The sequence below is a fragment of the Bipolaris oryzae genome, assembly GCF_000523455.1.
Source record: "Bipolaris oryzae ATCC 44560 unplaced genomic scaffold scaffold_37, whole genome shotgun sequence".
Classification (NCBI taxonomy): Eukaryota; Fungi; Ascomycota; class Dothideomycetes; order Pleosporales; family Pleosporaceae; genus Bipolaris; species Bipolaris oryzae.
In genome coordinates, this window is record NW_006911313.1 from 54,116 (window position 1) to 67,865 (window position 13,750).

The following is a 13,750-nucleotide window of genomic DNA, read 5'->3' on the forward strand; positions in this document are numbered from 1 at the left end:
AGAGAATATATAGTTTATCTTACCCTTGGGTTCGGTGGAATTTAGCCATCTACCATACGCTTTGTAACCTGCCAACAGCCCAAATATGACGGGCGTGGAGGAGAAGAAAAAATCAGTTGTTGCCTATCTGGGGCCAGAGGGCAGTTACACGCATCAGGTATGTTGGAAAATGTTTCTTAGATGTTCTTGTTGTTGTTGTGTTGGTGGATGTTTGTTTCTGCGACTTTCGGTATGACTGGTTATAAGTCTAGTATCTGTGGTTCAAGCTTTTTGCTTTATTTCGTATCTTGAATTATTCGATTTACGAATAAAAGAGGTGGAAAGGAGAGTCATGCAGTTGGCCTAGGCATCATCTCTCATTCCTTGTACACCCTTTCCTTTCCATCCACTCTTTTCACTCTCTAATATCTTCTCTCCAATCCCTTCACCCTCCTTTTATTTTTATTCCTTTTTCCCAAACACCCATGAAGTACCAAAACCAACCCTAAAACAGGCCGCTCTCTCAACCTTCCCCCCACAAGACCCCCCAACAACAACCCTAACCCCTCTCACCACAATCCAAGACGTCTTCACGGCCGTGCAATCCCGCACCGCCCACCTTGGCGTCGTCCCTTTTGAAAACAGCTCCAACGGCTCCGTCCTCTTCACTCTAGATCTCTTTGCCGACTCTTCGAAACAACACGCCGACATCCTCGTCTGCGACGAAGCGTACGTAGCCGTACGGCATTGCCTTCTCGGCCATCACCCCTTTACTCCAAGCTCTTCCACCGGCACCGAAGAAGACTTCTCACACATCAAACGCATATACTCGCACCCGCAAGCCTGGGGCCAGTGCAAAAACTTCCTCACCACGCATTTCCGCAACGTCGAGAAGATTGATGTGAGTAGCACGTCGCGCGCCGCGCAGATTGCAGCGGAGGATGCGACGGGCACGTCGGCGGCACTGTCTAGTCCCGTTGCAGCGGGCATCTTTGGGCTACAAGTGTTGGCGGAAGGAGTGAATGATCGGTTGGGGAATATGACTAGGTTTCTTATTTTGAGACGACGACGACGACGACAACAACAACAACAACAACGGCAGTCGTCTCCTTCTTCTTCTCCTGGTCTTCTTCTTCTTTCTACCCCTTCACCTCCAACTCAAAATATAACCCATGCAAAAGGAAATAAAAGACATGATCACTGGAAATCCCTCGTCACATTCACAGTACACCACTCGAACCCCGGTGCGCTGGCGAATTGCCTGACGGCGTTTTCGGATCAAGGGATTAATCTCACGTCGATTAATACGCGGCCGAGTGGGGATCGGAATTGGCATTATGTGTTTTTTGTGGAGTTGAAGGGGCGGAGTAGGCGGGATGAAGGGGATGGGGGTGGGGAGGGAGAGGGGGAGGAAGAAGGGCCTGTGGATAGGGCGTTGGAGGCGTTGGGAAAGGCGAGTAGTGGGTATCGATGGTTGGGGAGTTGGGAGAATAGGCTTGAGGAGGAGGAGGAGGAAGAAGAAGAGGAGAGTGGGTGAGATTTGGGAGAAGATGGAAAAAATGGGGTTAGTAGAAGGGAAGGACAGAAATCATCACAGCCTGGGGGCTGTCAAGATATGGCAAGCTACAATTTCACATTTTGCATTCGTGAAATCTCCTCACTCAAGATTCAGTATTCATCATACCATGGCAAGGCATACTTTGCCAGTCTTTCAGCGCCACGCGAATCCATCAATCAATCACTCCACGTCCTTGGAACTTTCTCCTTCAACACCCTCTACTCGACAAACCCCTCAGCCTATTTCGTCCGGTCCGGAAGAGCCTTGTCCTCCTTAGGCGCCTTCCACTCCTTGACGAATGGCAAGAAGTCAGGTTGGCCGGGGATGTATTTCCTCAGAACCTCGGGAACAACGAAACCCTCTGGCGTCTGGTAGTTCTCAAGAATGCAGCAAAGAGTTCGCTCAGTAGCGCAAACTAAACACGACGGAGTTAGCACTCAACCTCCCAGTAACCAACACGAAAAGAAGAGAAACTTACGAGTTCCATTAAGCGCATGAACGTATTCCTTGCGGGTCGCATTCAACTTCTTGATACCGTGTCTAATCTCGAGTTCACGAGTCTGGTAGTCGGTGCAGTTGGAAATGGAGACGAGCTCCTTGTACTCTCCACCGCCAGTGACAGGGAACCAGGCCTCGAGATCGCGCTTCATCGAGGCGGCGTTGTTCAAGGCTCCGGAAACGATAGCGACAACCTGGTAAGGGAGACCGAGGCTCTGGTAGAACTCTTCCGAGTTGGCAAGCATCTCGTCAAAGGCCTCCCATGACTTTTCGGGGTGTGTGAGGAGGAATTGCTCGACCTTTTCGAATTGGTGTATCCGGAAGATACCCCAGGCATCCTTGCCGTGAGATCCAGCCTCTTTTCGGAAGTTTGTCGAGTATCCGGCGTACTTGATGGGCAGTTGGTCGCTGTGCAGCCACTCCTCTGAGTGAAGAGCGGAAATGGGCTGTTCTGAAGTGGCAATGAGGTACTTGTCGGTTTCGGGCTTGTCCTTGCTCTCAGTGACCTTGTAGAGTTCCTCGTCAAAGTCGGAAAGTTGTGCGGTCTTGGCCATCTGATCCCGGAGCATGAAGAAAGGTGGTTGGTTGGGGGTAAAGCCTTTGCTGAACTAAGAAGTAGTGTCAGTTTTGACATTTTCAAATGACGTGTCTGAATACCTACTAGGAATTCTAGACCGTAGTTGATCAGTGCTTGATTGAGGAAGACACCATAGCCAGTCAGGCACTAAACACATATATTAGTAGGTGCTCCATGTTGTTTCATATCCAGAGCGGTCGCCCAAGGGAGCGCTTGCACGCTTTTCGACGAAAGCGTAGTCGGTTGGGTGCAATGGCAGTTGCAGATGTGGAGTTCACGTACTACACAAAAGTTAGTCCAAGATTCCATACGCCAAATCATGCAACCCTCAACAAGCGCACCGCGCATTGTCAAAGCCCGCCCACCAGAAAAACACCTGCTGGGATGCACTTACCATATCCTCTATGACCAACAATCTTGGTACCGCGCTCGGGATCATATCTGTCTCAAACCATCAGCACCCCACCCCCCCCCAAAAATCCAATATACAGCAGCCTCCACTTACCCATTCAACCTAGCCAAAACCCCATGATGCGGTATGCCTTCCTTATTAAACTCGGCCTTCCTTGACTCAGGCGCCCAAGTCTTCAGCACTGCATTGTTATCCTCATTGTCGCTAACGGGAACATCCTTGTACACGTAGTTGCCGACCGACTTCGCTTTGGCATGGAGTTTGACGAGTTTAGCGTGGGCCTCTGCCTCCTGCTTCTTCTTGGACTCCTCGAGTTGCTTCTTTTCTTCGAGCAGGTCGTCTGCGTTTTCTTTGGCCTTCTTCTTGGCGCCGATTTGCTTTTGGATGGCGTTGATCTTGGAGCCGATTTGTGTGGCGTCGTATTGCGTGCGGCGGTGGTCTGTTTCGTGAAGGTCCACAGGTTAGAAACATACGAGCTTTCTTTGTGTATAGAGGCGTAATTCTTGCCTTCGAAGTCGGCGATAATCTCGTCTACAATCTCGACGGGAGCATGGCGCTTCTTCTGGGAGTCGCGGATTTTCTAAACGTTCGTGGGTAAATTAGCCATTTGCGAAATTGTGTGTTGTCGCGCGAGCAATTGTTCGCAGAAGGGAATACGCACTTCCGGGTCGCCGCCGCGCTCCTTGATGAAATCGTTTCTGTAGTAGAGAGAAGCGGATTAGCTAGAGTTCTTCTCTTGTAGAATCGCAAGTCTGGCGCCATTGTCTGATTTCGTATTGTCCATGTGCTCTCTCTCTCTCTCCCACTGTTCAATATGCAAGCCCCTCCAAACCTCTCCAGAGAAGCATCTGCCGCAACATTTCCCGCGACGCGAGAATACAGAGACACAAACAGACAAAAAAACATGACATACAAGTCTAGCATCTTGTCTCACAGTCTCAGTGTGTCGCAGCAAGAGAGAGAACAAGCAATGGGGCGCGTAGGGCGTGGTCCAGTTTGGTGTCAAAAGCCAGTGAGCGACTCATCAAGTTGTGTCCCGCACCACACAACCGCCCGCCAGTTGCAGGGATGCCAAAAAGGCCGCCCCGCACTAGACCTGTTTATTACTCGCACCCACGGGCAAGGGCAGCCACAGGTTCCAAGGGGAGAACCAACTTTGCCACTAACCACAAACGCACCGGGGCAACCTTTTCTCTAAAAGCCCAGCAATCAACGGCAGAGGTGGTGGATTACTGCTTGGGGAAACAAAGAGGTTGGTGTCGGTGCCGGGGGAGCCAATCAAGAATGGGGGTCAGCAGATGAAAGGTTGTTAGTTGTATAGTACATAGTATACATGCTAGGGCGGTGAGGGATGGCAGTGGTGGTAAGTAGTGTGCTCGTAGTGTGTAGTGTGTAGTAGCAGCAGCAAATGCACGGCGGCTGAGGCAGCTGAGTGCCGCACAGATGTCTACGGTCCCAAACTACCAAATCGAGTAGGCACTCTCCAAAAGACCGTGGAAAACAGTGGCTTTTCTGTCAAAGCTTTAGAGCTGCCTAAACGAGTCTTGTGGGTTGGCTTGGGGGGTGGTCGGTGCATGGCATGGGCAAAAGGCTGGCAGGCAAGGCATGTGCGTGTGTGCGTGTGCGTGTGCGTGTGCGTGCACGGTGGAGCTGCTGCTGGAAGAGCGAGAAGGCAGGCCAGACAGCGGACAACGGACAGCGGACAGCGGAGGGGTAAGCGGCGGCCATGTCAGACCAACACCAGACAGCCATGGCACATGCTGCCGTGTCAGATATCAGCACAAGTCCTTTTCATGCGGCACCATCGAGTCTTGGAAAATAACGTGGAGCATTATAGTAGCTACGACACCCGTGACGTGCAGTCCTAGAGGCAGCAACACGGATAGTCCACATACCAGATACAACGCCGAGTTCACCCACCCCGCCTCCTCCATTAATACGCCGGTACGCACCTCGCCTCTCATGCTAAAACATAAGAGTCGTGTCCGCATAAACAAATGTCATGACTGCCTCAAAGCAGCCTGCCCGTCTATGTCGTCTAAGAAACCAAAGCAAAAAAGAAAATGCCACATGGCCCCGCCCTAGTCCCCCCCCACAAAGAGCGTCTTCAAATGCTTCACCCGATGCTTCACCATGTCCTTTCGCTTCTGTCGTCTCTTGTCCCGCTCCTCACCCTCTTGCTGCAACCCTTTGTACTTGTCCACTCCGACGCCTTCAAAGCGAGGGGGAGCACGTCCATGTCAGTCAACAATGTTCCATTACATGACTGAACACTTGCTGCCGCCTGCAGGCTCACCAGGGTTCTGAGATCTCTCCACCTCAGCAACCATGAGCTCAAACGCCTTTTGCACATTCTCATTGTAGCGGGCACTGGCTTCGGTCCACGCGCACTTGAACTCAGCGGCGAGCGCGCGGCCGTCTTCAGGAGTGACTTGGCGTTGTTCGGGGCGAAGGTCCGACTTGTTACCTACAATGACCAGGGGAACCCATTCGACGGCCTGGCATTGGCAACGTGGTCAGCCTCCATGTCTTGATAACAATGGCCTATTGTATCTATGCACCAGCACTTACCAGGTGGTTCAGAATCTTATCCCGGATAATGCGTGCCATTTCAAAGCTCTGCTTGCTGGCGACCGAGTAGACAATCATGTAGCCGTGGATGCCAATGAAATGCTTCGAGTTAAGAATGCTGTATTCATCCTGCACAGTAGCAGCCGAGTCAGTCGAGTCCTCTTTGTTCGCGTTTATATATAATAGTAGTAGTGGTAGTGGTAGTACATGGCTCCAGTGGCAATGGCAATGGCAGCGGCCTTGGATGCAAGCAATGCGCGTCCCAGGCCCAGTCGCGGCGCACGAAGCACCGGCAGAGTGGGGTGTGGAGGTGGGCTGGGCAGGGCGACGCGGGGAGAAAAGAAAACCTCAAAGTACCTGTCCGGCTGTGTCGATAATCTCCGTGGCATAGTCTTGGTTCTTGTACTTGATCATCTTGCTAAACGTGTTCTCAATGGTAGGATAGTAGCTGTCTACAAAGTGGCCGTCGACAAACTGCACCGTCATACTCGACTTGCCTGGGCGAGGATTGTCAGTATGTACTGCGTGCTGCGTGCTGCGGCTTGCATGTGAAGGTTGCGCACGCCGCGCGCCTCGACGTACCGACTGCCCTGCTGCCGACAATGGCAATCTTTCTCTGCTTGGGCGGGGCCATGGTGTTGCGAAGGCGAGGACGAAGGTGAGGCGACGAGGGCGTAGGGATGGCCACGGGCTGGCCAGGGTGGAAGTATGTATGGCCGTCTGGTCGAGTCCAGCTATGGGGAGTAGCTGCCTAAGTTGCGTTTTGGTGGTTCGGGCCTGCCAATTGCCTGGAAGAGCTAGCGCCGGGATGACGCCGTCGAGCTGCAGGTGATGTGTGTGTCTGAGTGTGTGTCTCTGAATCTATGGCACACGAGAGTTGCTGCGCTGGCTCAGTCTTGTTGTCTTTTGGCACAGACAGAGAGAGCCTTTGAGGAAAAAATATCCAGCCAGGCCCCATGGCGCCCGGCTGCTCGTCTGCATTTCGCACCACCACCAGATGCAGATGATGCAGCATGATACAATCAATGGTTGGGCAACCATCAGAAATCGCTTTGGGTTTGGCACCCTCCGGATGCACCCACCCCCCCAGCGAATCCCGGCCTTCTCGAAGCATTCATTTACGTATTGCCAATCATCTCCATCCTCTACACCACTCCACTCAACTCCAAACACCCTCGTCCATCCGCCATTCGAGTCACCAAAAGCCCTCCTCGAAGCTACACGCCCGCCGTCTCCATTCCTCCCGCTGCCCCGATCCACTACTCACTAGCCGCAACCATCTTTTGCCCAACTCAAAAAACTAGACAATCACATGCAAACATCTGCTGCTCATGGCCCGCCCGCTCCCGTTTTTTTTTGATTGCAACCTCAGACGGGGCCCTGGCTGCAACCAAATCTCCTAGCTAGCAATCCTGTCAATTTGCTCCGACGGGCCAAAAAAAACCCCTCCCCCCTCTCTCCACATACCGCATGTTTGCGTCATTTCGTCCGCTTCTTCGGGACACAATAAACGCAGCCTTATGCATGCGAAGTGCACACACATTTCCAAGCCCTCTCTCTCTTTCTCTCTCATTTAGCCTCTTACTGCATTTAACCCTCCCCCAAACTGAACACGGACGCTCAACACCCGTCGGCAGACGGCAGACGGCAGACGGCACATAAACACGCACACACATGTTACTACACTCAATGAACTGAGACATTTTTGATTCTAACATACTATATACCCCATGTCCGGCACCTGCATAGAGCCGGGCTCCTTCGAACCTAACTTTGCGCCTGCCACTTTACATACAATAGAGAGCGAGAGCTATCAAGTTCGTGAATTTCGGGTATCATGCCGTCAATGTCAACGCCCCATCCTTCCCAGAAAACAAGAAAAAAACAAGAAAAAAAAAGACACAAGCCAATTACCCTTTGTCTACTTGCACACACACACCAAGGACTAGACAAGGGTGACCGGCGACTGACTAGTTCACCCCCAATCTCAAGCCGCACTTGCCAATCTCTCCACCACAAGCATCAAACGCGCCGTATACGTCTGCAACGCCTCCTGTCCCTCTTGTCCCTCAAATTCTTCCGTCCGCTTATCCACATGCTCATGCACACGCACAAACTCTTTGATGCTTTCAATCAGCACCCCCAACTGCTGATCCGGCAGCAACATCTGGATCTTGGCTCGCATCGAGTCGTTGAGGCAAAGATTGCCAAGAAGAACAGCAAGATATCCAATTGCGACTCCAGAATGTGATTCTTCGACGGATTTGGCCTGGAAAAGAGAGTGTGAGTGAGTTTGAGATAAAGGGTGGGTAGGTGAATGATGTGTACGTACCTGTGATGCTCGCTCCGAGCCCTCGAGGAATATCTTAACCAACACGTGTATACTCTGTTCGTCATCGTCTGTGTTGAGCCGCATTTCATCGCTGAACTCGGCTAGATTGATGGTAGCGCCTAGACTCAGAATCAGACTTTCCAGAGTCTCTGTCCGCTTCTCGGATACTGCTCCTGAGTTGAGCGATTGGAACCGCTCGATGATGGAGAGTATAAGTGGCTGGACGAATGTCTTTGTTGAAAAGGGTTGACAGGCTTTGGGCTTGTTGTTGGTGAGATTCATGCAGAGTTTGACGGCTAGCATGGTCGAGGCTGCTGCGTCAGTGTGAAGAAATCGGGGCATGAAGCCTGCAATGCGCTCAAGGACGGTAGTAGGCCATGTGGCTTGCTTCTGTCTTGTGGCTGAGACCGACTCGAGCACTGAGAGGACCATGAGCAGGATTGCTTCGTCTTCCGGTCCTCCCTCGTTGTTCTTCAGACGTTGGTCTGATGTTGTGGCAATTTCAACCAGCTGTGAAACTGTTTGCTGGTCAAGCAGGGCTTCAGTATTACCAGCTTTGCGTAGTCCAATAACCAACAACTCAACAGCCTTCATCGACACAAGCTGTGGCGTCACCTTGTTTGTCGTTGCAGACGCCCACATGGAGCATTGCTGCACCAGGCTGCGGAGACTCATCACCGCATCTTTGGCTATCTTCGATAGATTCGTCTTGCGATCCCTTGCGATCCTCTGAATATCCGCGTCATTGCCAAGGAGCTCGGTCAGGCTGCTGAGAATGCCACTTTCATGCACTTGGTCCAGAACAGTGTAGCTGGGCTTGGTACGCAGGATCAAGACAATGACAACAGCGACAGCAAAGTCAAAGACAATCTCTCCTCCAACCGAGATATTACGGAAGAACTGGTGAGCCAACGGCGAGTCAAGGAGTTGACTACAAAACGTCTCGTTGGCCATCTTGGTACACAGTTCCATCATGGCGCTTCGCCGTATGCTGCTCGACGTGGTACTCGAAATATCGTCAATCATCGACTGGGCCTCCTGCTGGAACACGTAGTTGCGCCCTCGGCTCTTCAGCTCATGGTGAGCTTGTGCTTGGCTCGCCGCGTCAGGCTCGTCCTCGGATACAGATACAGTGTCTCTAGATTGTGAGTTGGCGCCAAAATCGTCGTCCAGATCCATGGTGATTAGCAGATCATCTTCTGGATTGGCTTCCCGTAGATATGATCGTGACATGGCGTACGTGAGCTTGGGTCGCATACCATACCCAGAAGTGCCCTGTGATGTTTGTGATTCGCCATTTGCTTGCACATCAACATCCATGTCGTCAGAGGCAGGATTGACTGTCGGACGTGCATTCACGGATGCTTTTACAGGCCGCTGCGTACTTGGAGCCTCATCCTTGCCTTCTTCCAACTCACTTGAACCTTCGCTGCTACTCTCATCCTCTTCCTCATCTGAGCTGCTGTCGGCTGGCTTGAGTGTGTCGATGAGCCTGGTCTTGCGGGCTTCAGTACTGTGTGTCATGTCAGATTTCGATCTTGACAGGCTCCCAATGAGCGATTTTGGCTTCTTGTCTGTCAACTGCAGACTAGATATGCTAGGCATCGGTGTGCCTGACAGTGAACAGTCGCCCAACAAGCCGCCAAAGAGAGTCCTTTGTCGTGGAGTTGTCGAGCCAGCTACAGAGGCCTTTGGCGCACGAACAGGTGTGGTGAGTGGATCTGGAATATCATACATGGTCTGATCGTCAAGTTCAGAAGCTGAAGGTGCTTCGGCTATAGGAGATGGCTTGGTTGGCTGGCGATTGGGAAGCATACTGCTCAGCATAGCTGGCGAAGATTGACCCTTGGTGGTTTTCGGTGGTCCCAGTACTGGTACAGTACGCTGGTTGGTCCTCCTTGCTTTATTGACCGTTGATGCTGTAGAATGTACCGTTGAAGATTGAGTCTTGCGGGATATGCTTGTGTTTGTTTGAACCTGTGGTGTGTAGCCCGGAGAATCATGACCTTCTTTCTTCTGAGACTTGCGACTTCGCGGAGGTACAGAGCTTTCGGCCTTCTTGCGCGACGTTGACTTGGCCACAGTAGCGGTAGAGGAGACGGAGCCTCCACGCTTCCGCTTCCGTGACTCGCTCGAATCGTCCGACTCTGAATCCTGTTTTTGATTGACCTCAAATCCTGTTGAGGATATCTTCACGGGCTCTTTCTTCTTTGCCACTTGAATTTGACGCGGCACCTTTTTGACTGTTGCTGGCGCCTCATCTTCTGATGATGGCACATCAAACACGCTCAAATCCTGCTTTAGTTTGGCCGTAGGCTTCACTGCCAGCTTCTTTGTAGGGAGTGATGTACTTACTTTCCCATTATTCTGAGCTTTGGCCGTATCCGACGGAACAGAAGCAGTTGTTTGCGAGACCGCCTTTGCTTTGCCCACTGTCGATTGTGCCAATCCACCATTTTTCACGGTCGCTTTGGGTAGTTCAGAAGGCTGGGGCGTTTTCGCACGCAGCGTTCGAGGGGCGGCTGGATTCGTGGAGGAGGGTGGTGGCGCGCGTGGAGGCTTCGGTAACTGAGCGGGCTTCTGTGTTTTCTTGGGTGCTACATCGGGCTTCACAGCTTCAGGCTTACGCAAAGTCTCTACTGGTTTTGCCAGCTTCTTTGATTCCCGGGTATTTTCATTTTGGACGGCTGGCGCAGTTTGGCTCTTCTCAGGCGCCCGAGACTTCACTGCCAACTTCTTAATAGGCTTCGGGCGCGCCACGAACTCATCGTCATCGGGAATGTCGAAAATGTCAACATGGTCGGTTTTTGCCCGTGAGTTCCCCAAGCCGTTCCCCAAGCTGTCCGCGCTCTTTGTTGTCCCCCCAATACCCTCCAATGCACCATGAGAGGTTGCGGATTGCTTTCGGGGTCGGTCTGGAGACGGAGGCGCATCGTCGCTGGCGTCGGGTGCAGGTGGCGGAACAGCAGACAAACGGGATGATTTGCCGTAGACGACCTTCTTGCGGCGATCGGACGAGGTGAAGTCTGAAAACATGGTCGCCGTCGCCATAGCCGTGTGTAGGCGTGAGCAGGCAGGCGTGTTGTGATGACGCTGCGAACAAAGTGCCTCAGACGCGCATTGTGTACTTGGTGAAAGGCGTCGGTGTCTGTGCGAGTGTTCACGCTCACATTCCCGCTCACGTTTGAACAGAAGACGCGTCCATCTAGCCCAAGGCTTTCTTGCAAGATGAGATGACCGCGGCGAAAGGAACCCTATGCCGATGTCTGCATGGGGTTTGCAGGCCAATGACGATGCCGGGGGTCGGAATGGCTGCGCGCCTGCAGGCAGGGACCCGCCATCAGATCTCGCCAACAGCGGGGCAAGGGTCGCGCCTTCCAAACCCAGTGAAGGAGTTCGCCGACGGTCACGAGCCTAGACTACTACTCCACTCGAGGCTTTTCTCCTCTTCTCCTCTTCTTATCTTTGCATTGTATCTATCAATTCAGATCTGCTCTACCCGTCTGTCTGACTGTTGAATCTCTTCAGTCAATATTCACCCCGCCAATTTCACTTTGCTTTTCAACAGTGCAAACTCTAGCTAGAGGACGTATCTCAAGGTATGTCCCAAGCGTTACGAGATGGTTCCTGATCACTTCGTATTCATGGAGTAGCTTCAAAAATGCAAAAGCACAGTTCTCACAACACAATCCAAAGCCCTGACTGATTGTAGTGTAGCCTCGTACACTTGACCCTCATCAGCCTACGAACATGGCACCCGAGACACAGTCCTCAGCCCCGTCTCAATGCGTCGGCCCTTCGTACCGTCCGTCTGCTCTGAAGCCAACTGCAACCGTCTCGACTCCCATCAAACAGAGCAATGTCCACATCCTGCCTCAAAGCCCTCAGCTGATAGCACTGCTCACGTAAGACCCCTGCAGACTGTGACCAATTCGTGCCCTTCTTTTACTAAAACGTAGAAAGAATGATTCGCGACCGTAATACAGGCCGTGCAGACTTCATCTTCTACAGCAATCGAATCATTCGTCTTTTGGTCGAGGAAGGCCTCAACCACCTTCCTGTGGAATCGCAAGAGATCACTACTCCCGTAGGCCGAACTTACTCGGGCGTCAAGTTCCAAGGAAAAATCTGCGGTGTCTCTATTATGCGTGCTGGAGAGTCCATGGAGCAGGGTTTGAGGGATTGCTGCAGAAGTGTGCGCATTGGTAAAATTTTGATCCAAAGAGATGAAGAGACCAGCAAACCCAAGCTGTACTATGACAAATTGCCCGAAGATATTAGTGAACGATGGGTACTGCTGCTGGATCCCATGCTTGCTACCGGTACGTTGAGTAACACATGCAGTCGGAAGGTGGATAAGATGCTAATCCATGGCAGGTGGTTCGGCGCTCATGGCGATTGACGTGCTCAAGTCCCGAGGTGTACCAGAGGACCACATCCTCTTCCTCAACCTTATTGCAAGCCCTGAAGGTGCCCAAAGTCTGGCGGAGAAGTTCCCCAAGGTTCGTGTGGTGACTGCATTTGTTGATGAGGGTCTGGATGAAAAGAAGTATGCATGCCCGTCTACATCCCCCTGCTATGCCGCATGCTAATTTGAAATGCAGCTACATCATTCCTGGTTTGGGTGACTTTGGCGACCGTTTCTATACCATGTAAAAAGATATCGTCTCGTCTGGTTTGTGTTCTGAACATTCAATGCGCACAACGTGTCTCTCAATTACTTCAGCATATGTTAGCATGGCTATTTGAATGACAAAAGAAAAAGGCGGAAAGATGACAAAGAAGTGTATTTTGCGCGTCAAAGTTGGATTCGAAGTGGGCTAGCAAATGCCCAACTCCCAGTGGAGGGGCAATATATCAGCCTTGTATTCAAGATGGTAACGCCCGCCGCGAATGTGCGGGTCCTTTTAATCACCCAAAACGCCTTGCAAGCCAAAAACTATTAGCCCGTCGTCTCCGTTATGCCTATATGTTATACAAGACCCAAAGCCCCTCTTGCGCTGCCAACGTCCAAAAAGTGACCCTCAGCCTCGCAACTCGTTTGTCCATCAAAGGGAACACCCGTCTAGTCGGCGTACTCGCCTTCGGCATCCGCATCGTCGTGCTCAATGAAGCCGCCATCGCCATCGTCGTCTTCCTGATTGTGCGCTGTAGGCATCCGCCCCATGCGATGCGAACTCCGCGAGACCTCCGCATTGCCCTTTGCTGCCTGCTTCGCAACAGCATCGCACGCATCGATCCAATCGGCGTAGACGTCGACGGGGGCGCTCAGGTAGTTGATATTGGTTTGGAAGGTCTGGCCGCAGACTTTGCACTGCAGGTTCCCGACACCCGACTTCTTCTCGATAGACACGCTGACGGAATTCTCGTGGTTGCAGAAGAGGCACTGGAAGGTGGTGGGGAGCTTCTCCTTCTGTGCAATGTGTCAGTTTGAACTAGTGCACACAGAGAGAGATAGTGAAAGAGGTGAAAGGTAATGACGCACCCTCTTGGGACCCTGAGGCTTGCTTGAGGATTTACGCTTGCCCTGTCCGTGGTTGTTAGCATTGCGCACGAGAGTTCGAAATGCAGCCGAGAAAACAAACCATTTTATCGCGGTGTCCAGATAACCAGGTGTTGCTGTCTTTGCGTGGAGAGGGAGAGGAGAAAAAGCAACTTTTTGGTGGAGAAGGGTCGGGGGCGGTGGCAGCGTCGAGTCCAAGAGGTGATGTCGTCAACAGCAAGGCTTCTGTCGCATGCCCTGAGACGCGATCGCGCAAGTGAATGTTTCGCGTGGCTCCGACCGCCAAGATCCCTGTCACCAGGCCGGGGAGCTGCCCCATG

The 13,750-nt window shown here is 52.2% G+C and overlaps 5 protein-coding genes across 5 annotated transcripts; 2 read left to right on the forward strand and 3 right to left on the reverse strand.

Moving 5' to 3' along the window:
* Positions 1-85: 85 nt before the first annotated feature.
* Positions 86-1,489, forward strand: COCMIDRAFT_46386 (uncharacterized protein; the record flags this gene model as incomplete). The annotated part of the gene is made up of 2 exons (XM_007688068.1): positions 86-157; positions 494-1,489. Coding segments are annotated over 2 exons (1,068 nt in total), but the record flags the coding sequence as incomplete, so codon positions are not given.
* Positions 1,490-1,776: 287 nt separating this feature from the next.
* On the reverse strand, positions 1,777-6,229 carry COCMIDRAFT_90656 (uncharacterized protein; the record flags this gene model as incomplete). The annotated part of the gene is made up of 9 exons (XM_007688081.1): positions 1,777-1,952; positions 2,016-2,643; positions 2,697-2,759; positions 2,987-3,053; positions 3,118-3,463; positions 5,321-5,522; positions 5,596-5,724; positions 5,953-6,092; positions 6,178-6,229. 9 exons carry the CDS (start codon positions 6,227-6,229, stop codon positions 1,777-1,779), a joined length of 1,803 nt encoding a protein of 600 aa, XP_007686271.1.
* Positions 6,230-7,582: 1,353 nt separating this feature from the next.
* Positions 7,583-10,978, reverse strand: COCMIDRAFT_24840 (uncharacterized protein; the record flags this gene model as incomplete). The annotated part of the gene is made up of 2 exons (XM_007688047.1): positions 7,583-7,864; positions 7,928-10,978. 2 exons carry the CDS (start codon positions 10,976-10,978, stop codon positions 7,583-7,585), a joined length of 3,333 nt encoding a protein of 1,110 aa, XP_007686237.1.
* A 699-nt stretch (positions 10,979-11,677) lies between these two features.
* On the forward strand, positions 11,678-12,583 carry COCMIDRAFT_3781 (uncharacterized protein; the record flags this gene model as incomplete). The annotated part of the gene is made up of 4 exons (XM_007688031.1): positions 11,678-11,832; positions 11,891-12,249; positions 12,305-12,476; positions 12,532-12,583. The coding sequence occupies 4 exons, from the start codon at positions 11,678-11,680 to the stop codon at positions 12,581-12,583; spliced, it is 738 nt and encodes a 245-aa protein (XP_007686221.1).
* A 409-nt stretch (positions 12,584-12,992) lies between these two features.
* COCMIDRAFT_90675 (uncharacterized protein) lies at positions 12,993-13,457 on the reverse strand (the record flags this gene model as incomplete). Its single annotated transcript, XM_007688082.1, has 2 exons — positions 12,993-13,340; positions 13,413-13,457. Coding segments are annotated over 2 exons (393 nt in total), but the record flags the coding sequence as incomplete, so codon positions are not given.
* Positions 13,458-13,750: the final 293 nt, after the last annotated feature.